The 24,740-nt window shown below is 36.9% G+C and overlaps 1 protein-coding gene across 1 annotated transcript in view; it reads left to right on the forward strand.

Moving 5' to 3' along the window:
• The window catches only part of LOC131679799 (jerky protein homolog-like), a 50,126-nt gene extending 27,009 nt beyond the window's left edge, over window positions 1-23,117 (forward strand). Inside the window, exon 2 of the mRNA XM_058960544.1 lies at window positions 22,369-23,117. Coding sequence (XP_058816527.1) covers window positions 22,369-23,117 — 749 coding nt within the window. The remainder of the gene's footprint in view (window positions 1-22,368) is intronic.
• The last annotated feature ends 1,623 nt before the right edge of the window (window positions 23,118-24,740 follow it).

A 24,740-nucleotide genomic window follows, 5' to 3' on the forward strand; every position in this document is an offset into this window, starting at 1 on the left:
TCCAACAGGCGACCGCTCCAACTGCTTCCTAAATGCCGCTGTAATGTTGCCAGTAAATTTTTGGTTTAACTAGCACGTGTATTTGCTATTTTCGCTTGAAATTAAGTAATGTAGTGGTAGTAATAAGCTTCCCATTTTGGTTTAAACGCAAGGACAGTTTTTAAAACAGGATTTGATTAATTAGTTTAGCTCATCTAAGCAATTTTATCAATTCTGTAATTTAAAAGGAATTTTACGGAACTTGGTGAATTTGGCCCCACTTGCAACTGGTATAATCAACCTGCACAAAGTGTTGCATAACGCAGGGCTGTTTTTTGGAACAAAATCATTCAGCCCTTCGCTATGCAAAATCACGATATTATGACAGATGGGCTAAGCGCGGCCGTTCCTTTCAATCGGGAAAGGCCGCGTGGAATTTTGGTGAAACGCGCTAATAGTGTCGTGGTGGTACTAGTTGTCTCTTTCGCTCTACCCATCATCATCAGCGTTGACTCATTTGGCATTGTACGCTTGGGTTCAATGTTTGGGGCAAATGTGTTGGTAGGTAGGGGAACTGGCGGTAAAATGAACAGCAAATTCATTATTATTTTCTAACTAATAAGTGATAGAGATATTACAATCACCTTATGTTTCTTGTTAGACATGTTTTGTACATATCTGGTAAAAATACTTCGCCATAAACACATTTTTTCAAACATGATTCTTGATTTCTAAACATGTCCAAAAATGAGACATGTTTATACTGCCGTGATACGCATAACAGTCCCATTTGCTATGGATTTCCTATGCAGGTGGGACTGTTATGCATATCACGGCAGTATAGCGAGTGGGTAAAATGAACAGATTCTGGTGACCTGCAAAATGTCCTGTATGTATGCAATGCGCAGCGTTCGAAAGCATTTTCCGATCAATGCTAATATCCCAACAAATTATGAGCTTTGCATACACACAGGGCATTTTGCAGGCAAAAAAATTGTCACGGAACAATTGAATTTTCATGACGTAATATTAACCATTTCACAATTCTGTGGCATCGAAACACATCTACAAACTTGGGGTTATCCATGGGTGTTTGAACTTTTAGGATCTGTTTGAGAGAAACTAGAAAGCTTGTTCTATACATGAGATGTGATTATATTGTCTAAAATTTGATTTTTCTTCACCGGTCCGGGTGTTTTTCCCACACACTAAGTACTAAGAAAATAAATATTTTACATTAAGTAGTATAGTCCTACGTCTACAGTTCGTGCAACCCCCTTGTAGTTTTTATATTTCCAACGGGTCGAAATTAGCATACACACACATACACACGGAAAATCGATTCTAAATCATTTCACTGAAGCTTATTCTTGATTGGTTACCGCTAATTACATCCACTGAGCCATAAATCTTGAACAGTTTTTGTTCGAAGTTCCTCTTCTTTGACGATGGAAGTAAACTGATTTCATTCGATGGCCAGCCCATTTGGCTTCGAACGCAAACTGAACCAAGTATAAAAACGAGGGTCGTGTGCGAGTGCTACATCATTCGTTTGTTCCATTCGTATAGGCTGCACCACACATACGCTCACTATGTCTGGATGCGGTAAAGGAGGAAAGGTGAAGGGTAAACCAAAATCTCGCTCGTTTCGCGCCGGTCTCCAGTTTCCTGTCGGCCGAATCTGTCTACTGAGAAAGAGCTACTACATTTCGTCGTCGAAATATTGGAGCAGGCAGAAGCGCTGCCCGTGGACACAAAGAGACTAGGGTCATCTGCAACTGGTTATTCGCAATGACGAAGGGCTGAACAATTTGCTTTCCAATTTGACCATTGCCCGGGATGGTGTGCTGCCTAACTTCCATACCATTCTGCTGTCAAAAAAGCGACCATTTTATTCGCATGAAGAGTTTTACTTTGATCTCTCCTTCGTTGGCGAATTAAATTTAAGTGAAACTACAACTTCCTTGAAAACAACATACACACCAAAGATGATTTTCAACGTGTTATTACTTATGTACTAGAAATCAGTGCCGCCGCCGCATAGTATCAAGATTGAAAATAATTTAAGAAGGGCAGGTGGGCAGAAGACAAGGGCGGGTGAGGTTTGTTTTGTGATGCAATGTAAAAAGAAAATTTCAGTTAAATATTCTCACTACAATATAATTGATTGGTCCTGAAAAGGATCGTTGGTTCGACACACAATAGGTCCACCAACGGCGGATTCGGTGAGCCAGTTTGATGTCTTTTGGCATGAAGGTTACTAACTTGTCATGGGTGGCGCACTATTCCGTATCCTCGAACAAACCAACCAGGTAGGCCTTGCTGGCTTACGACTAAGCTCATGAAGCGTAGATCAGATTCGAAGTCCTGCGCAATCTCACAAACCAGACGCTGGAAGGGCGGACGACCTTCATTGCTAACTGCTTTCGGGGAGTTTTTCATCCGGTGGACTGTCTGTTTAGTATGGGCCACGGCACGAAAAATTCTATCTGGCTGGCAGTACAACGACGGCCAAACGAATATTGAGAAAAATCGACGAACCGTTGTATAGTCGCACGAGTTCCGCGAATTCGATCGCAGAATATTGCTTGGCAGAATTCGGATTTAGTCATCTTCGACTGATCATTTATAAGAAAATTATAAGAAAATTAAATAAATTTGTATCGTCATTGATGTAAACGCTTATCTTAATTTTTTTTCAAAATTTTGGCATGCATAGTCAAGGTGCTTATAACAGTACAGTCTGTGATGGTACTTTTATCATGAAAAAATCAGAAGAAATCGTGCGAAGCAAAATTCGGGAAAATTTCTGTGTAACTCATTTGATTCAATTTTCTGTGACTTGGTCAAATACCACTAATTTTGGATTTGAAAGCTTGTGTTTAAAATTACGGACCAATTCAAGAATCCACAGGTTACTTCAAATTTATGCTAATATGATGAATCTTTAAAACGGGTCGATCGCAGCAACCTCTGACGACGAAGGAGTTTTTTTTCACTCCCGACACGTTTTTGAGGAAATAAAGTTTTTCTTTCGCTGCTCTTCAACAACTCAGCTGATGAAGAGAACAATTTTGCATTTAGAAGTTCGTGCCCCAAGCGGACTGAGTTCGACGACCACAGGCATCCACCCGCAAGCGGCTCAACCTCAGGAAATCCCCTCCAAACTGGAAAACCCAGAACTGATTCATTCCAGTGACCTCCTGGCTGCAGGAGTCATTGAACCCGACAAATACGTTCACTCCAGAGTGTTCAACATTCAAAAAATGTTTGAAGCGATGGCTGGCCCGATAAGGGCTCGATTGAATGCAACATCAACTACAACTGGAACCCAGAAAATCGTGAGTATTCTGTGTGTGGGAGTCAATGCCGCCATCACGAGAGATACAGATGACAGCATTCTGGATGATCTTATTACACGTGAGTCAGATTTATTTGCCTTTTTCCAAAAGATTATTTCTGAAATTAGTTGGTTCGTTCGATAGTATTATTGTTGCATTTGAGGGCTGGAGGGTCCGACCAGCGACGGTCGTTTTTTCGCTTGTTTAGTGCTAATCCCTCATGTCGGAGCTCGTGCGCATTATAGCGCATCATTGTACGAATTATGCGTAATATCTCCAACGTGATTCCCTTCCTTAGAATAAGAGAAAATACGATTGTCGCTGGTCAAATTTTCCAGTTTTCAGAAGCAGCCAGAATAGTTCGGAAAAACATCCGGATTTCTCGGCCGCGAATTAAGAGCGAGTAAAGGCGCTTTAACCTAGCCTTAATGAGCCAGGGCAAGGTGTAAATACCTCTGTCCCATCCCAAAAGACCAATGGAGTGACATTAACCTTCTTAGCCAAGTCACTCCCAGCAATTTATTATAACCCTTTTAAACTGAAACAATTGGTACGGTTGTCCTCGTTTCTTCCACCTTTAGGATTCAAAACAATTCGATAATTAACTTATTCATTAAATGAATAATTTAATTGTCGTCTAATTTTGAAACATCTTCAATCCCAACTCTGCACAGTAGGCCTGGCCGTTTTAATATTTGCGACATATGAAAATATGCTTCAAATATTAATATTGACAAGAAAAACACTACAGAATAACTGCAGTGTTTTCCAGGATGCTTTTCAATACTGGCTGTGTAAGAGTTACAATAGAATAGAATAGAATATGATGAATCTTTAAAACGGTAATATAAAAAATCATAATGTATTTCAGAAATGAGCTATTTTCATGGAAAATTCACAAAAGACTAAAGAAGTGTATGATATTCTGTGATTGAAGTTTGCACGATTTTCATTAAATCCTTCTTCGCCATAGTAGTCTAATACTTTCTGAAAACCCATTTTTTGTGAAATTACCCGAAAAAACAAATGGAAAGTCCACATGAACATCATAAAGGGGGTACAGGAATTGTCCACGCTTATCCACGGAAGTGGTATTGTCATAGGGTAATGGCCCGTCGTTCTTCTCGTATTCGCTGGCGAAATATTCTGTGAGTAGGCGTTGTTTGCTAAACAGATCACGGAAGAGTAGCGTAAAGCACATATTCTGTTTGGGTACATCCGTCGTTCAACAGCAATTGACAGTGCTCCATAAAGCCCTAATATCTTTCAATTAGTAAAACTAAGAAACTTTCAAGTGCAAAAGTAGTTAAGCATTAGTGTTTTCGAGATGGTTTTTGTTAATTTACGGGCCGATTTCTTCACCCTCGCTTAGCGCTTTTAGCACTTAAGCCAGGTTTAAACGTACTGGTGAACCCGGTTTAAAAGTTTAGCGAGGGTCGGTGAAGAAATCGGTCCTAAGTGGTTTTACCAATTTTCTCCTTAGTGAGAAAAAATAGTTTTTACCTAAATTTTATATAGCTTAGTGCATATTGCATTGGCTTGCTAAGCCAAACCAAGTTTCCATTTCATTAATTCTCATCAGCTTAATCAGCACTCCTTTTCTTGTGGGACATCACGCAGGACTAGGGGTTTGCTCAGAAACACAAATAGTGCTTTTGTTTTTTTGAAGCTAGTATCAATCTGACTAAATAAGTGTCAGATTCTGATGAGACGAAATTGAAACGCTAATTCCATAGTTCATTCACATAAATGTAGTTGAGAAGTCACAAAACCGGCTAAATTCGCCAAACAGTGATATTGAAGCATTTATCATGTGTGTTTTTGGCATTTGCTCAGCGCATTTCCATTGGATGATGACACGAAAACTTTACTCGCCGTAGTCAAATCCGGGAAACTTCAAAACGTCGCGCAGTCATTTAAGACATCTAAACAAACTCAAAAAGTGCGGTATTCGCTAATTATGATCTTTTTTATTTTCCCCATATAATCACTAGGCAAGCTAATGGGTCAAGAGCCCCTAATACCAATACTTGAATCTGCCAGTGTATGTCGACAAGCCAATAGATACAATCACACTTCCACTGCATCTTTTATATAAGTCTAGAAGACAAATCTGACTGGCATTCTAACAGTACCAAATGCTCCATGGCAACCGCACGAACCACTTCTGCTTCGGCTAGTTCAACATTGCAAGAACTAGTTCAGCTAGCCTTGAATGGATGAATCTCTAACCTAAATCAAGATCCAGCTGCAACGGAACGTCGCTCGTCACCCGGTTCAAATTCAAAGCGTACGCTAATGGGTATGGTTGGCAGACGGGTGGTCCAGTCTACATGCTCACCTGCAAACGCTCACATACACACACATGATACTCAAGTGTACCTGCGCACACAAACGTTGATTGATGAGATACCTTTTATTACTCCTGTGACTGGGCTAGATCGACAAAGTAGTTGTCCGGAAAAAAACGTATCGCATTCACAGTGGCCCAGTTTCGTCAGCTGTCCGATCATAAAATATGACACGTATGACCAACTAAACGTTGGTATCTCTTGTCCAATTAGGTTGTACGTATTCTAACAGGCAGATCGACGGGAACGATTTTTGTCCGCCATCAATACGCTCTCCGGAAGTAAAAAGAAGCTGTGCGATTTAACGCAATTGATTTCAACTCAAATACGATCGAGACTCTGTTTTACGGATCTTTTACTCATTTTTGTTGATGCGTTTATCTTTTGTATTGAGGGAAGTGGGCCAATTCGGACCCAATAGGGTGACCATATCAGGTAAGTCAAAACCCAGGACAGTCGTAAGGGACAGCATGGAATGAATTAATTAAAATAATTAAAAAATCTGAACGGATTGATAAAAAGTGGCATTGGTTAGTTCAAAAAGAATTCTCATTTCCAAAATTGCTAAAGAATGGTTTGGAATGGCCGAGGATGGGTTGAAATGTGACATGAAAAAAGGATGAATTGCTAGAAATTTCTGTGCTCGATGAAATCAAAACAAAACGTTTCCAGAAGCATGACTGCAGGAACAAATCAAAACAAAAACATAAACTTTGTTGCCAGAATTATTGAAACATTCGTATATGTAAATTATCTCTGTATTTATACATAGAATGTGTATGCAAAGCTTTGAAATAAATTGGTTAGGTAGTTTTTGAATTGCAGTTAAAACCGCAAATCTTTTTTTTCAGAGACGTTCTACATAAAGCTTCGTCATCGACTCGCTTGTCGATATTTTTGTATAGAAAAATTACAGAATGTTATTGAATTGATTTGATCAATTTTATTCACCCAAATTTCTAAAAAAATCGCAGAAAAATTAGTTTCCATTGAAACCCTTGCCATCCCTTTAGTGTCTCTGACACATTTTTTAAAATATATTTCTTTTCTATTTTTATACATTTCAATGATTAGCTCTAATTACCCTTGGTAAGTCATGGGACCGGAAATGCAAACTCTAACAACCATTCTCTTGGCTATCTCCTCCGGCGACAACATGGACGGTGGCTGATGGAGCAGGCTGGATAGACCAAACACGCTCGACTAGATTTCTGCCGTCAAGGCGCGTCGTGTCCCCGCAGCGCAATTAACTCTCACCTACATTTTCACGGTGAAGAGTGCTTGTGTAGCGGAAAATCAATCGCTTCAAGCCCCCTTTTCCCTAACAAGGCGGAGATTTTCCACTTTTGCTACCGGCTGGTTAATTGAGGCTTCAGCGTGGTCATGTTTTAACTTGAATTATTTACGGTAATTATCGTTCAAGGTCCATCATTCATGCTCATCGTGTTCGCATGCCCATCGAGTTGGGTGCGCTCTCCAGGGTTCCGATTAGCGTCGGTTGAATTATGTCGTAATCTGTCAGATGCGGTTGGGTAGATGCGATATTGCCAGTGCAGGACATCCGTTTATGGGTGCTAGAGCGATGCAAACCTACAGTCCCATCGGTCATATTAGGAAAGATTGGAGCATCCTACAGAGACTGCCGTTGGAATGCAGCTTCGAAGTAGTTGTGCTTCACTGTTTCCTTTCCACTGATAACCGATTCAGTGTGATACCACCGGCTTGAAAGAAAGCAACACAACAGTTTCACCGTTAGGATGCTGAATAGACACGCTTGACCGCGAAAAAAGCAACTTGACATGTGGTGAACGGATAATAATCATTCAGTTTTAATAAGTGACTGAGGGATCTTATGCCTGCTGTAACCTGTTTTTCCGGAAGCCCCTAACCTCGACACAATTACATGCATGGAGCATCAAAACGGCACACAAATTCAAATAAACCGTTCCGGCAAACCGAGGTAGAGTTTTCCCCTTTGACCAGCATAGAGTCAAACATAACAATCCACCGGCGAAACAAGTTCAAGAACCTCTTATTCCAGGTGAACTGCGTTTTACGGGTAACTTCGGCTGGTCAAGGTTTTCGGAAAGAGAAACTTAGGCATGGCAAGGTTGGAAATAATAGTGCAGCCATAAAATACAACTCGGCCAAATATGGATATGGAAGAATTCACGCTATACGGCCTAGAGACTAACCTACATATGTGTGCGCAGGGGATCTGACCACAGCCGTCCCTGGGCGATTCTGTGAGAATTTTCCGTTGGTGGTAACAGCGGCGCTTCGAGCTTAGCCACACCAGAATTCACGTGCTTTGCGGTTTGTAGTTTGTTTTTTTTACCCTGGCCATGTTTTGCTTTGGCAAGTATTTACACACTTCTTTGATTCCTTTTTTGTAACGCTTTTGTGCGCTGGATGTGCTCCGAGCGAATGTGGGTCTCTGTGTCGAATTTTGTATGTACGATTTAAGTACTTTCCATTTTTATTGTTGATTTTATATTTCTGTGCGTGTGGTTTGCTGTTGATAGTTTCCTAGGAAAGGAAAGTGTCAAAATGGAACGTAATTTCCGCGGTAGATCACACGCGCAAGCTGGCTGATCAAGTGGGGAAATAGATGATGACGACACTAACGACTTCCGATTGTTTTGATAGCGCGATGTGCCAATAGTCATTTTACCTAGCTCGGTGCGATTCTAGACAACGTCTAGTCTTGCCCCCAGATTTTATTTTTGAAAGCAATCAACCATTAGCTAGCAATTTTTCTGAATACCGCTTGGGATAAACAATAATGAGAAAAAACTTTGTTTTTCATTTTGCAAATTGAAAGCAAAAGGAATAAGTGCATGGAGTATTTGAACATAAATTCTTATCTATATTTATTCACGCATAATGAATCGTGCTAAGATAAGTCAATCGGAAAACTTGCGAAACGGGTTTTGGCCCGATTGTGAAATAGTCCTGTTCTCATTCATATAAAAATGTAATACTACTTTTGACAGACAATTATACTTTCATTATTATTAGTTTTACTTTTTTAATTGCTTCTTTATGCTCTAGGCACATAATTTACACGAGAGTATGAAGCCGTCACGTGCCAACACTGAACAAACTGCACGAAAGGCTCGGCGCAAGGGTACCTCAAAAGATTCTGCTGAAATCTACTAAAATATTAATAAATTTTGGAAGGCAATTATAATAAAATTGGTTCACAATCTAATCAAGCAGTCCACTAAATAATGCAAACTTGTTTGCCGATGGGATTTTTTCTCACACAATCTGAAGTGATACCTTTTAAAATGTGCAATGCCAATGTGTGTTTGCGAGCCCAATTTTGTTGTCATTCTGAAGGACGTTTACAAATGATAGTGGATCTGACAATAATGGTAATCATATATGTAACGTGAAAACCTGTTTTTATCACGAATTTTAGGCTAATAAAACAGGGACATTGATAAAATCGGGACATATATTTTTCTTTTTTTTTAAGAAACCGAAGCTCTTAAAGTATTCTTCATTAGTCCCTAGAATTAGCCTCATAACCTTTTCTGATTATTTTGTTTGAATTTTCCTTAAGGGGGTCTAACAGTGCAAAATTCATAAAAAAATTAAAATTTTCATTTTTGTCTACTTTGGATCTTTAAGATAAGAACAATATGCTCAAGAAAGGTTCTACTCGAATTCAAGTTGGTTCGCCTGCTAGAGCCCATCAAACTACCAACTATCAATTTTCATACGCAGCTGATAAAACCGGGTCAAAAAGCTGATAAAATCGGATGCTGATAAAATCGGGTCTTCACTGTATTTGAAAAAAATAAATGAAATATTTTCTCCTAAAGATTCCGAGCATCGTCTTCAGAAAACAATCCGATATCGGTATTTATCGGTAAAAAGCTCTAGTATAAGTAAACACAAGTCGCGACAGTTAACCGTTATGTGTCCGACGCGGTACCCGGGTACCTTTTTAGGTTTCTATTAGTGAAATTCCCATGTTTTACCCATAGCTGGAAATTGAAACATTGTGACATCTTAAAACTTCACTAAGTCACCCGAGCAAACGAAAAGCCCATAATACCCCTATGGTCATGGGGCTTGACATGGGTGTTTGAAATGGGTTGAAACCATGAAAACACCATCACCATGCACAGTGTTTTAAAACGTCGTTTTCGTGCTCAAAATTAATAGCGTCTATACCGTTGACTTTAGAGGTATAGTTTGTTCGGAGAAGTTGTTATTCTTATGATTGCGCATCCACAGGAGTATACCATTCAGTGATTAATTCTTCTATAAGTGATATTCGAAATTTATTTTCCGAACTAATTAAGATAGAGACTTTGTGTCTTCGGCAAAGTTGTAGCAAATGTTACTACAAAAGAAATTGCTGAAGACACCACATATCTAGCTTTAGTAGTTTACGAGTTATGGAACATATTATATGGAAGACCCCTTAAAATTAGTTTTTTCATGATAACTTTTTCAGACATTTTCGTATCTTCTTGTAATCTTCCACAAAGTTATTTGCGGTATCGAAACGTATATTTTTGCCAAACATAGCTACTTCCTATCTGTTAAATTTAAAAAGATATTCCAAATTTTACGATTTTTTGGGTTAACTTCCACCTTAAATAATTCGTTAAGGAGCAAAAAGGATAACATGTTGAAAGTACTAGCTTTTTACTTTCATATAGTGGCCCGATTGTTAGTCGACGCGATTCTCCCCGAGTGTTATGTTCAATACAATATGCCATCGCAGTATAAAATGAAATATTCAAGCGCACTGAGACAAACGCTTCATGTTTTTATGGTAAATTGCATAGAACACGTACGCCTATAACATGCAATGCATATGGTTTGCCTTTCAAAAATCAAAGTGTAGTTTTGGATGTGTTTAATAAAGTCGATATTTCCATTATAAAATAGATAAATTTATTTTTAATAATCGTTTTCTCTGGTATCCTCAAAGCTTTCTTCCGCTGGAAGAGCATTGGCGTCTTCTAAAAATCGTTTTATACTTTTTTAGTCATCCCCGAGCTTCAGTCACGACAGGATCCACATTGTGAACAGGTGACGTTAATCAAGCTCCATTTAAATGTCACGAAAGACATTAATAAACCTTCTGGTGGGAATTCCATCGTTTTTTTTTTCAAGTTTACCAGTATCCACTGATTGTTTTCACGTGACACACTTCTCGAACGCAAATTTCACGTGACACACTTCTCGAACGCACGATATGCTACGTTTCGTACTTTGATCCTGATTGTGGTCAAAGTTCCCTTGTCCTTTTTTGGACATCTATGAATATGTTTTATGCAATTTACCATTAAAAGAAGAAGCTACTTATCGCATTGTTTTGAACATAACACTCGGAGAGAATCGTGTCGACTAACAATCGAGCGACTATATAAAAGTAAAAAGCTAGTACTTTCAGTATGTTATGATGTTGTTTGCTCCTTTTTGCTCCTTAACGAGTTATTTAAGGTGGAAGTTACCTAAAAATATCGTATAATTTGGAATATCTTTTTAAATTCAACAGATAGGAATTAACTATGTTCGGCAAAAACATGTGTTTTGATACCGCAAACAACTTTGTGAAAAATTCTAAGAAGATAGGAGAATGTCTAAAAAAGTTATCATGAAAAAATTAATTTTAAGGGGTCTTCCATATAATATGTTGCATAACTCGTAAACTACTAAAGCTAGATATATGGTATCTTCAGCAATTTCTTTTGTAGTAACATTTGCTACAACTTTGCCGAAGACACAAAGTCTCTATCTTAATTAGTTCGGAAAATAAATTTCGTATATCACTTATAGAAGAATTAATCACTGAATGGTATACTCCTGTGGATGCGCAATCATAAGAACAACAACTTCTCCGAACAAACTATACCTCTAAAGTCAACGGTTTAGACGCTATTAATTTTGAGCACGAAAACGACGTTTTAAAACACTGTGCCATGGTCCGGTAGATCCCATATAAAATACCATATGTTGGTGTATTTATGGGTTATTGAGACCATTTTATGGTGTCTTGATGGTTGTGAATTTTTTTCACGGACCATGTTTAAGGTCTTTTCAAGGGGTTATGTGGTGTTTGAATCCATGAGTATTTGCTCGGGCAAGCTTGTAGGTTAATAATATTATTGATATAGTAAGGGGGAGTGAGGAGGAGCTCCTGAATTTTTCCCGGGGATCCGGATTTCCGGAAGCATGTTCCAGTGCTGTAATAGCCATAGTTATGAGCATTTCAATTTGTGAGTACCCGGGTACCCTCGTTGGCCTGTTAAAGGTGTTTTTTTGTTGGACACATAACGGTTAAGATATCATTTGTCATTGTCAAATCCACATTGGACAATCAAAAGTATTGGTAGACAGGACCATTCAGAAGCTACAGCTTGCATGGGATACATTGTAACAAGAGCACAAATTTGAAACGATAGAAAACTCACATACGGCAAAGATAATGATTACTGTTATTGTGGGAACTGTTCATTGTGTTATGCATGGGTCATTCCACGTCAGATTTATAACCAAAATTTTAAAATCTTCCAAAATTTTCTTGCATCCTTTAGTTCAAAAAATTTACACATATTTTTTGTTTTGGCTGAATATGACATTTTATAAAATTGAACATTTTTCAATCACTGATAACTCGAAAACGATTCGATATATGGAAAAAAAATTAAATAAAAAAAGTTGGGTTTTCAAATGAGGTTACCGAAAAAAATCATAACAATTTTTGTTCGTTATAAACCTTAGGTATAAAATATTCCATCATTAGAAACAAATTGATGTTTTTTAAAGTTGGACCAAGTTTTTTACTTATTATTTTCTTTAAATATTAAGAATACTGCTAAAAAGATTGTGTAAAAATTTGTGAGTGGATTTCGAAATACTTTGCGAGATATTTCAATTACAAACTTAAAACAAGGCAATTTTACACTAAACGCGCAGTGATAGGCTTGTTATAATTGAAATATCTCATAAAATACTTCGGGTTCATTCTGAAATTTTCACACAATTTTCTTAATATAATTGCACTGGTCGACAGCCATTTTGGTGCAGTGTTGCGATAGTAGTTTTTAGGGTAAATCGGGTGCGCTGAATTCAAAAATGACCATAGTTTTTACAGCCGTGCTCCTATTTTTGAGATTTCTACATTAATTTGTTATTTTTTACTAGTCAGTGTTCAATTTTTTTTTGCAAATTTTTCGAATTTACAAACTGTATCGAATCTATTATTAAAAGGTGCTACAAACATCTAATAAATATTTGGATACCTGGAAAGGCATATTGAATACTGCCAAATTCGAAAAAAACCATGCGTAAACAAAAAAATGCAATTTTTTACGAAAATTTGACATTTTACAAAATTCAAAATGCTACCATTTCAAAAGTTCTCGATGGATTTCTGTCAATATATGGCATTATTGGTAGCTGTAAGCCTCTTCTTTCAGACAAAAAAAAGTTCAAGCAAAACAGAAGAAAATTGTCACAGTTCTGATCAATTTACCTAATTGAAGAAAATCTTCAAGATCAACTCCTTTTTCAAAGTAATATTACTACAATTACGACAAAAACTTCGGAAGATTGAGTGTGTACCTTAGCCGCGATCGGTCGACTGTTTTGGAGCTCCTCGCTAGTCGCTCCAAAATCGTAGTTTTTCGGTACGGATTATCAAACAAAAGTGTTTTTAAATACGAAGAACGACTCGGTGAACAGTTTTCGTAAATTGGAAGTGGAATTCAGTGATTTTTTTGGAGTTTCATCCCGGCGTAAAGTGATTCAAAGCCACACAGCATTAGTGTCAAAAGTGCCCCCTCCCGCAATACGGGCAGTCTATTCCCGATGCGGGAAAGAAAAAAGTGTTTTAACAACGTAAATAATAATAGTGGAGATCAAAAACTCACAAAAAAAGTGTTTTTTCCCAGTGATAAATCTTTCCCAAAAAGTGAAAATTTTACGGCGTCACTTGGTGAAAAAAGTGGCGATTCCAAATTATCAGCGCGTCACCCGTAGCTATCGCCCGATAGGTGTCGCACCAATTTCTTAGTTCCACATTCGGAAACCTGCAGGTCAGTTTTTCTTTTTCTTCCGACATTTTCCAAACCTGTTTCGGGTCAGGACCACGTGCGTGGCCAGTGAAGTCTCCAGAAAAACTGGTATATTTTTCTACAGACATTCTAATTTATATATACAAAAATCAAATAAATACACTAAATACGCGTCGATTCCTTACCTCATGTAAGAAATCGAAAGTCTTATTGTAATGTTATAATCCATTTGATACAAACATTACAGTAAGGCGGGGCTGGTTGATGGAACGATGACCTCGGAACATGTCTGGCTCTGTACACGAAATGGGTCATCGGAAAGTCAATTGAGCTAACACCTACCTAAATCCTTGAACCAAGTTATTTGTATGCATATGTTAAAATACATGCAAACAACTTTTTTCTGTAAATCACTACCAGCTAGTGGGAGTTAGGATGGTTAACACACACACAGTTACGACAAAAACTTCGGAAAATCTATTAAAAATAAATTTCTTTTCACAGACTTCGATGCTCTGGATATAAATTAAAAGTCAAAGTAGTTTTATGACCACATTTTAACATAACCTTAAAATATTTTATTTCGTAAAAGACAGCAATTTTTGCACCCCACTTCATTACGATCGAAGGCGTTTGGTAGTTCAGCTCTATAGTTCTTGGTGTTTCATTTGTGATACCGTTTGAGTTTGTTGCCTGCATATTTCTTGGAATGTGCGAGAAGTAAATACGAACAGGTATTTATATATTGCATTTATTCAGTACTTTATGCCTAGCTCACCGAAACAAAATTGATTCAATGAGAAATATGGCGTCTTCACGGAGACAGCGTAAGAATGATTCAAATTATGGGATACTGGCCGACAGTGTTTCAAACAAATATATGTCATTCTAAGAAAATAACTGTACCCAAATATCTGCATTTTCTTAGATAGTCACGCTGCGCTCAACGCATTAAGGGCTCCTACATGTCGTTCAAAACTACTACACTCCCATTCTTGCACTCCGACAAATGGCGGAGATGTTAATTTATACGGAGTTCCAGGACACAGCGACGTTGCAAGGAACGAAAAAACCGATGAGCTAGCAAGAAGAGGGTCTTCCACTAATTTTATCGGCCCAGAACCATTCTGTGAATTCTCATCGAGTGTCCTCAAAATGGAATTGCAAAAGTGGGAAATTACAGCTATGAAGAACAATTGGACTACCACATCTGGGCTACAACAATCAAAGAAATTTATCTCACCCAACGAGAAAAAAAGTCTGGAGTTGCTTAGATAAAACAAAAAAGGACTATGTATCATGACAGGGCTACTTACCAGACACTGTCCGAGTAAATATCATCTTTAAAAAATTGGTAAGCTTACAAACGATACATGCCGCGTCTGCGGATCTGAAAGTGAAACATCAGAGCATCTACTCTGCGAATGCTTTGCATTGATACAACGCAGATTAAGAGTCCTCAGTAAAAAAAACATTGGAGCCTTTTGATATTTGGATTGTAAACCCCAAGCAGGTAATAAACTTCATACGAAGTGGTGTGCCTAACTGGAAAGAGTGTGTATCTCAATAATGACAATCACTCATGAATAGTGATATGCAGAGTTTACAATTTTCGCGTTCATGAACAGAATAAGGCGATATTTCACCTACTTCGACCAGCAATAAAAAAGCAAACATACGATGTAACATTGTTAGCTCTCCAACTTTTCTCGACAAGGCAGCATTGGATCTTATCTTTTCGCGGTATAATATGAGATAATATTTTCGCGCCTAATGTAAAACTGCCGAATAACTGATGGTTTCGCAATAAATCACAAAAATGAGTAAATTTAGATCCTTAAAATGTAAATACTTCAATAATGTGGGGAAATAAATTCTATAATGTAATATATTAATGGTTTTTCTTGAACTTAATTTATCACGAGGTTCGAGGCTACGACATTATCATGCTTCCATACTGCATTGTCAGCAAATTCTCGCAATTTCTTGAAAGGTGAAAAGTTGGGTCCGTGCCTACTAAGGATGAAAAAGCTGTGCGATAAACTGCTTGTCGTGAGAATGAGCGAATATTTTAACACCTGGTGATATGTCATAGTAGATAGTACACTTAGATTAAAGAAGGGCATACCAGAATAGATCTAAATACTGGTCGCAGTGGTTCGTCTTCAACAAAAATAAGTTTAATTTGCTATATTGATATGATATAATAAAAATTTTCATATATAAAATAAAATATATTCTGTGATCACTGGTCGTTTCTATTCCCTTTTCGAAACTCCATTCGCAAACGTCATTGAACATATAATTGAATTAGGTTATGTAAGTTGACCAAAAGTAACAAAACTACGACTTCATATTCAGATTGAGTATGTCCAAATCTATTCGCTGTCTCTTTCTAACTCTTGAACTCCGTATTTTTGTTTATAGTATAACTATTACAAAATGAAATATTTTTAGGTTATTTTGAAATGTGATTCAGATTATATTCAGAGCATCGAAGTCTATAAAAAAAACATTTATTTTTAATAGATTTTCTGAATAATATCAAAAAGCGTTGATTTTGAAGATTTTCTTCAATTAGGTAAATTGATCAGAACTCAGACGATTTTCGTCTGTTTAGCTTGAACTTTTTTGTGTGAAAGGAGACGCTTACAGCTACAAATACAGATATTGTTGATCGAAATCCATTGAGAACTTTTGAAGTGGCAGCATTTTGAACTTTGCAAAATGTCAAATTTTCGTAAAAAAGTGGAATTTTATTTTGTTTACGCATGGTTTTTTCGAATTTGACAGTATTCAATATGCCTTATCAGATTTCCAAATATTTGTTAGGTGTTTGTAGTACCTTTTAATAATAGATTTGATACAGTTTGCAAATTCGAAAAATTTAGAAAAAAAATTTAATCTCAAAAATCTCAAAAACAGGAGCACGGTGGGAAAAACTATGGTCATTTTTGAACTCAGCGCACCCGATGTACCCTAATAACTACTATCACAAGCCTGCACCAAAATTTTTTTCTGATTTTGTAGACCGGTGTTATGTTATCAAAAAAAATTGTTTTAAATGACTTTAAATTTTGCAGAATACGTTTCCACGTCAGATTTACACTAAAATTTTAGTTCTCTTCAATTTGTTTTGCATTTTTTAGCTAAAAATTATTGGCACGAATTTCTTGCTTTGGCTAAATATATTTTTTTCAAGTTACGAGTTTCTGAACTTTATAATATATTTTCATTATATAAATTATATAAGTTTTATAAATTTGAACATCTTTTAATCATTTATAACCCCGAAAATATTAGATTTGTGGAAAAAAGCATTAAATAATAAAAATTACGTTTTAGCATGATTTCACCGAAAAGTTTTTTGTGATATTTGTTTTTGTTATGTAACTAATGTAATCTGAAAATGTTGGAAGCAAATAATTTTTTTAAGGGTAAGCCAACAAAAATTTTTTTCAGCCTTTTCGCATCTAAATATTTAAATGTCAATATTTGTATGTATATGATTTAGGGACTCCCAAACGGCTTAACCGATTCCGTAAAAAATATACGTAGTATGCATTTGTTGTGGAGCGTGTTTGTTGCTGTTGGTTGGAGATTATCTGCCCGGCAGATGGCATTTCGGAACAAATTGAGTTTTCCTCCTGTTTCGTTGATAGTCGCAGCAACGCGTGATGGGTATTAGCTAGTTTAACATAAAATTGGTGAACATTTTTTCGGTTTATTAGTGCAAAAATTGTGCAATTCCGTTCAGTATAATGACAGTTAAAAACGTTTAAAAACTATTATTCCTTTATTCCAATATTTTAAAAATTGAAAGGTTAGTCGAATTCACAACATCATATATTATAAATTAATATAATTGAATTCCTTATTTAATTCAATAAAACTAAAAACCAGTTCTAGAGAGCATACTCAGGTTTTCACGCAGTTTTTTGAGCGGTTGTTTTAGGAGGTTTTCTTACGCGGATTTTCGAATCAACGCAGTTTTTTTACGCGAATTTTCCTATTAACGCATTTTTTTACACCGATTTTCCAATTAACGCGGTTTTTTTTTTTTCAAAAATATTCTAAGTCGTTTTAAATGCAAAAGACTTAGACTTTTTCCTGAAAAAAATGTAAGTTCTTCTAAATGCAAAGAACTCTGAAGAATTTTGGTAGTTTTTTTAGGGTTTAACAAGGTATTTACATAAATATTCTAAGTCCTTTTGAATGCAAAAGACTTAAAAGATTTTCGGAAAGATCGAAGCGACGAGTCTGGAAGACTTCCTATGACCCGCATCTCATGAATATGGATATTTACGGAATTGACTTGACGAATAGGTGCCAAAAATTGATTTTTGACGCCATTTTGAAATCCAAGATAATGACTTCCGGTTTAGCGAAATTCGCTATAACCCAATCAATATGGGTATTTTTGGAAGTTGAAGTTGTACTACAAATAGTTTTAATTAAATAGTTGAATTTACTTGAATTTTAGCAATGTGTTTAATCGGAATAAATTCAAACCCCCAACTCACACTACATCCTTCTCTTTCTTCTCTCAATTCCATTCTCACCGCACTCTTCTAGATGAACACATAAAAATATTTCGCATTTCACTGGTATATGATTAGAGCATATATTCGAGTTTTGGATGATTGCCCAGATTCTTCATGCGGGAATTTCGGTGAACCGAAAATCGCCAACTTGTATCTCAAAATGGCGTCCAAAATCATTTTCTGGCACCTACTCGTCAAGACCTTTCCGAAAATATCCATATTGATTGGGTTATAGAGAATTTCGCTAAACCGGAAGTTGCCATCTTGGATTTCAAAATAGCGTCAAACATGAATCTCTGACACCTACTCTTCAAGTCCATTCCGTAAATACCAATCTTGTTGAGATGCGGGTCATAAGGAGTCTATTAGGACCATCATTGCACTATGCAATGGGTGATTTATGGTATAAGATAATCATGTTATTTTCAAAGGACCTTACTATGGTATATTTATGGTGCATTATGGGGTTGATTAACCTTCCGGCAGTCGCGCTAGTGCACTGAGTGCACGCTGCGAAATCGTCTTAGAACACCAGCGGCTGCTCGTTCAGTGGGCCATAAGCGCGACTTCCAGAGGGTTAATTGTAGCGGACCTTAGTATGGTCTTTATATGGTCCCATATGATGTCTCGGACCATGAGCACGCATCCTCCGCCATCGAGTGGCGCAATTTTGATACGATATCCATCCCTATTGTACGGGAGAGATGCCGCATGACGACATTTTCCTCTGAAATTATAGATGATCGTGTTAATGATCAGAGTGCCTTCTAAAAGATATCAGCTCTTCAACTAATACATGGGGCTCTATTCGCACAGTCACGTCACTTGGTGACTAGAAGGAAATTTTCTTCTAGTCATTAGGTGACGTGACTGTGAGAATAGGGCCCATGATTTACCAAAAAATCGCAAAGCTTAAAAAAACGAAATTTTAACACTACTGTAGCCATTGGTACACTTCAACTATAAGAGCACCCAACGCATATAAAAATAATCGAGTTCTATGTCAAATCATGCTTAGCTAATTTCTTATAGTTATTTTAGGGTATTTTCGTTTTTGACTGTGCAGTACAACGGTGTAGTCCGTGCTACATTAATTCAAACTATTAGTTTTCCCTGGATGGGCCCGTGGCATTCACTTTGAAAAAGAGGTAGATGAGGTGTACAATATTGAAAATCACTGACTAAATACGTTTTGGAAAATTTATACAAGATTTGAAGATTTTCTATCGTCGAAAAATTGAGACAAAATCACGTACTAGTTCACGCCTCTCTTTGTAGCCTTCTTGGTATTTCTTAACGCGCGAAAGCTTGTCGGTATACGAAACAGATAGCATTACATGTTTGCAAACTTCACATCACATTGGAATGCAAGCAGATGGGTAACGATAGCTCAACCCCCTGGTAGAACAACTCAAGAATACTCTCGCCAAAGCGTGCTTAATTGTTCTTCAAATCGAAACCTCAATTAGTGCTTGAAATATGTTCCTTTTTGTAAATTGGCTGCTCGGACAAGTTATTGACTTTTGAATAGGAATTTTTTACTATAATCGTCTGTGTATTCATTTTTAATGCAAAATTTAGCAAGTAAACAAATTTATTTCAGTGTTTTTATATTTACTTCATTTGATTTATTTTTTTGTCCCAATTCAATGTATTGAGGGTGGTGACTTTTCCTCCGATTTGTAGTCGATTTCGTCGGAAAATGCTTATGATTGAGGGCATGTGCGGCTCATAGTTTATAATTCAGTGAGGGTGATTTGGATTCATTTACAGAATTTTGTTACAGTATTTTCTTCCTGAGTTTGAATTAAATATTAAGTTTCAAAAAGAATATAAATTTTTCCTAGCAATCAGGCGTTTGGTTCTCAAGACAAGAGTTCGTTTTCAATTTCGCGCCAGCTTACCAGAGCATCTGCGCTTGTTTCCCGAGACATCACACGGAATCAACCTGTTGCTTCAGGCGTTCATATATGTTGCGTGACCTATTTGGATTTTATATCTACCTTGCACCAATTTGGTACTAATTTGGATTTATCGTCTAACGAGCCCAAAGATGGCATTAGCTACTGACGCGGTGAAGTGTGGTGTGTAATTTTTCAGGTAATAATTATTATTGATGTGTTGTGATTGATGAATTGATGTACTGAATAAGCTTTTGCTATGAAGGCAGAAAAATCCGCGGTAAACCATAGCCTACGGGGTACAAGGTGACACCGTTGGAACTAACTATTCCTACACTTAGTCCCAACGCTGTCACTTTCCACCTCTTAAAATGACAAAATAGGGAACAACTACACGCTTGCTATAAATTCGTTTGAAAATACATGTCGCCATGCGTTACACTTTATACTTAAGGACATTCTTTTTCTCTAGTACTCTTAGCCGTTTTGTTGTGATAAGAATGCAAAGCGGAAAAAGTATTCCTTACTATCTGACTATACAATTCAAAACACATGAAATTACTATCACATAAACCACGTTATGCAGGCATCAAAGACAGATTTCTATGTGCCAGCTCTGTAATCAGATGACACACCAAGGGAAACCATACGTGGAAGCAGCCAAGGATCCTTTTTAATAAATACACAGTGATAGAAAATCAGTTACTATGATATGATGCAATAGCCTAGAAATATTGTTTATTTTCACAATCTCCGATCAATATCAGACACTGCTAAAACTGGAAAAAACACGGCGATTATAATGTTCCGATATGAAAGAAACCGTTGTGCTACATCGAGAAAGATATTACCATATTTGATAGATATCGACTACGGTACAAATTTCTATACAGTTTCGACCCGTTTTTATAAACTCCCTGTTTTATGCACTTTTCGTACCCAATTTTATCAACCTCATAAAATTAAAGGTTTTTGCTCACACTTAAGATGTATTATAATCTTATAATAGTTGAGTGTTGAGTGAATGAGTACATAAACTGTTAGAATGTGGTAAATATCTCATTTTGTAAGATAACTTATCTAAAATTGCTTCTTTTAAAGAGAGTTTTTATTAGATGCCCAGTATCTGGAGATTCTTTTTCATTTTTATGTGCTAGTCACCAGATGGCCTGTGTATGTGTGTTGTGTATTCCTTTGTTTTGCCTGAGTTTCAGAGAGTAAATTAAAGCTGCACACAGAATGACAGTGGCTCTTGTGTTTTGTGACAATCCGTGATATAAACTACTCGTGCACTAAAAATATTTGTTCTAAATTTGTTGATAATTCATTATCGGTAACTGAAGTGTTGTTATATGTTAAAGAAGCTAATAATTAACTTGCATTCTAGAGTATGCCAAGTAGGAGTATCGAGAAGAGACAGCGTAAATCGCTGACATTGCACGACAAGGTAAACATCCTGAACTCCCTGAAGAATCCAGAGGTAAGAAAAATTGATTTAGCTAGACAGTACGGCGTGGATAAGTCAACTATTCGCGCTATCGAAAAGAATGCTGCGTCGATCTTATCTGCCGTTACGAATAAGCCTGGTAAAAAGTTTAAGTACGCTTCTTCTGGGAAGTACCGGATGTTGGAGGACGCTTTATTTCTTTGGTTTTTGAATCAAAGTCGTCTGAATCACGCTGTATCAACATCTTTTTTGATCGAAAAAGCTAAAAAACTCGCTCCAAAATGCTCTGTTCCTGACACATTCGCCTTCTCACTTCATTGGGCACACAATTTTAAAGTGCGCTATGGAATCAGGCGGCTAAAACAATGTGGGGAAATTTTGTCTTGTCCAATGAACTGTATTGGTGAATTTCGCGAAAAATTCCTCGAAGAAATTGCAGTGAGGGAATTAACAATTGACATGATTTACAACGCTGATGAGTCCGGATTGTTTTATAAAATAACACCAAGTCATACATTGGTAGGTCCTAGCGAGCGAAGTGCAGCAGGACGTAAGGTGTCCAAAGATCGCGTGACGTTTATGCCATGTTGCAATGTGTCGGGAACTCATAAATTGGCCATGGTTGTTATAGGAAAATCTAAAAATCCACGTGCCCTCAAAAACGTTAATATACCAGTTATCTACATGTCATCTAAAAATGCTTGGATGACCAGAGAATTGTTTCGAAATTGGTTTTTTGAAAACTTTGTACCAGAAGTTCGAGAGTTTGCTTCGCAAAATAACATCGCACCAAAGGCGATTCTACTGCTGGATAACTGTTCGGCACTTCACACTAATGACGAATTATCCAGTGAAGATGGGCAAATACAAGTCTTCTTTCTTCCGCCGAATGTTACAGCCGCTATACAACCAATGGACCAGAACGTTATTCAAAATATTAAGTTGAAGTATCAACAAAAATTAATGCTGGAGCTAATGGCTAATGACGATGATACGAAAATACAAGAACGACTTTCAAAAATTAACATGAAAGATATATGCTTTTGGATTCATGAAGCTTGGCATAATGTCGAACCAAAGGTCATACGTCAGTCACGGAGAAACATTGGATATATCAATGAAAACAAGCTAATTGACATCGATGACTTACCACTGGCAAAACTACTGAACGCAGTACCGAATGAACCCATTATACCGCATAACATAGAAGAGCGTTATAGTTGCAAGGTTTTGATAGAAGAAGATATTTTGAAGCTTGTCACAGAAGCAACAGTTAGTGACGACATGGAACCTGACGAATCTGCTGAAGAACAACAATCTGTTGAATCTGAACGAGCAGATATACTACTCAAAAATCCTGGCAGCTTTACGGTAATAGAACATTTCGATAAAGTGATCGAATGGGCCGAAGAGGGTTCTCAACCCATAGGTGATATTTTGTTTCTGCGTCGTCTCAGGGAAAGAGCTCTTATGGAGATTGTCAATAAGAATCCAGTTTCACTATAAAGTTGATTGCAATTAATTTTTATTTTTATGTATCTACTATGTTGACATGTACAAATGAATTGGTGTACTTTAATTTACGAACTGAAATAAAACAGAGAAACTTTAGTATTTAACACAATTTGGAGCGAAAAAAGACGGTAACTTTATTGAAAGCGCCTCCTTTTTACGACGAATTAAATAAAATTCGCTTGTTAGTTTTGAGGGCATTAATCATCAAGTCTTGTTTATGGAATACTTGGTTATCGACAACGAGTTTATCTAGAAAATCTAGAAAATCTGGACATATAATCAAGTCTGACGTACCCTTTTCATCAACAACCAATTATAGTCGACTAGGAAGTAAAAGGCTGTTCGCACTGACAGGTGATCCGGATTTGTATTTCAATAACCAGTCAGCTTAATATCGTTTCTCGGTTGTTTAAAACCATTATAAATGAGAAATGCCATAAAAAAATTTTTCCCGATTTTATCAACTTCCCTGTTTTATAAACCAACATTTTCCGGTTGGTTGATAAAAACGGGTCATTACTGTAGTGTAAAGAACAAAATTATTGGTTACATGAACAAAATCCCTTTTCCCGAAAAATATGTTCGCTTCCGATCTTTTACGAATTGCATTTTGTGATATTTATTCGAGACCGGAGAAAATATCAAACAATTAGTTGGACGATACTATATACTGAATGATTATTAGATCGACGATTTTTGCATTCTTGGAAGCAGATAAGAATAGTGATTTTATACGTAGAATTAGGAACTTTGTTCAGAGTCCGACTATACTACGTGATTTATAAAGTCCTGATCATGATCCGCTTTTCATGGCTGTTAGTTCACAAAATCAAAACAGTCTGGATATTTTTTGCAAACTATTTCACGAAACTTGTAATATTATTATTGAATTCTTTCAATCCTCGTGAACTGGTTCATGATTACCAGCGTATTAATCACAACTGACTATTCGTACTCGCAAAATATATCACAAAATCATAAAGCATTATTCGGCAATTTATTCATGCTTTCTCGTATATTAGTCACGACTCCTCATTCGTGCACGTGAATTAGTTCATGAAATCATAAAATATTATTCATATAATCGTGAACTAGTTAATGCTTCCCAGTACATTAGTCACGACTTATCATTCGTGCTCGTAAAACAGTTCACAGAATTCATTAATTCGTGAAGTGGTTCATAATTTCTAGTATATTAGTCACGATTCTCCATTTGCGAAATAGTTTACAAAATCAAGCTATCATTCATGGAATCGTGAACTGGCTTTTGATTCATAGTACGTTATACACGATAAATTTCATATAACTCGGCACATAATCACGGAATTTTTACGTGATTTGGAATACTATGCATTGTTTCACCATGAACTTTTTATGAAATGCAATATAGTTGTGTCTATCTGCTAGCGACTAGTAATAGGTACGAGCTATAGATATAGGGACCGATTATCGCCATTTATTTGATAAGGTTCAGTGTGATGTGCGGACAGAGAACGAATTCTGCACTGAGCACCTAGTTCACAACACAGAGTACTGCGAATTAGCCACACTTTTACGATCCAGTTCATATTATCACCAAAACCCGAGTAAAAATTTCGCTAATAATCAAATATA

The sequence above is a fragment of the Topomyia yanbarensis genome, chromosome 2 (assembly GCF_030247195.1).
Source record: "Topomyia yanbarensis strain Yona2022 chromosome 2, ASM3024719v1, whole genome shotgun sequence".
Lineage (NCBI taxonomy): Eukaryota > Metazoa > Arthropoda > Insecta > Diptera > Culicidae > Topomyia > Topomyia yanbarensis.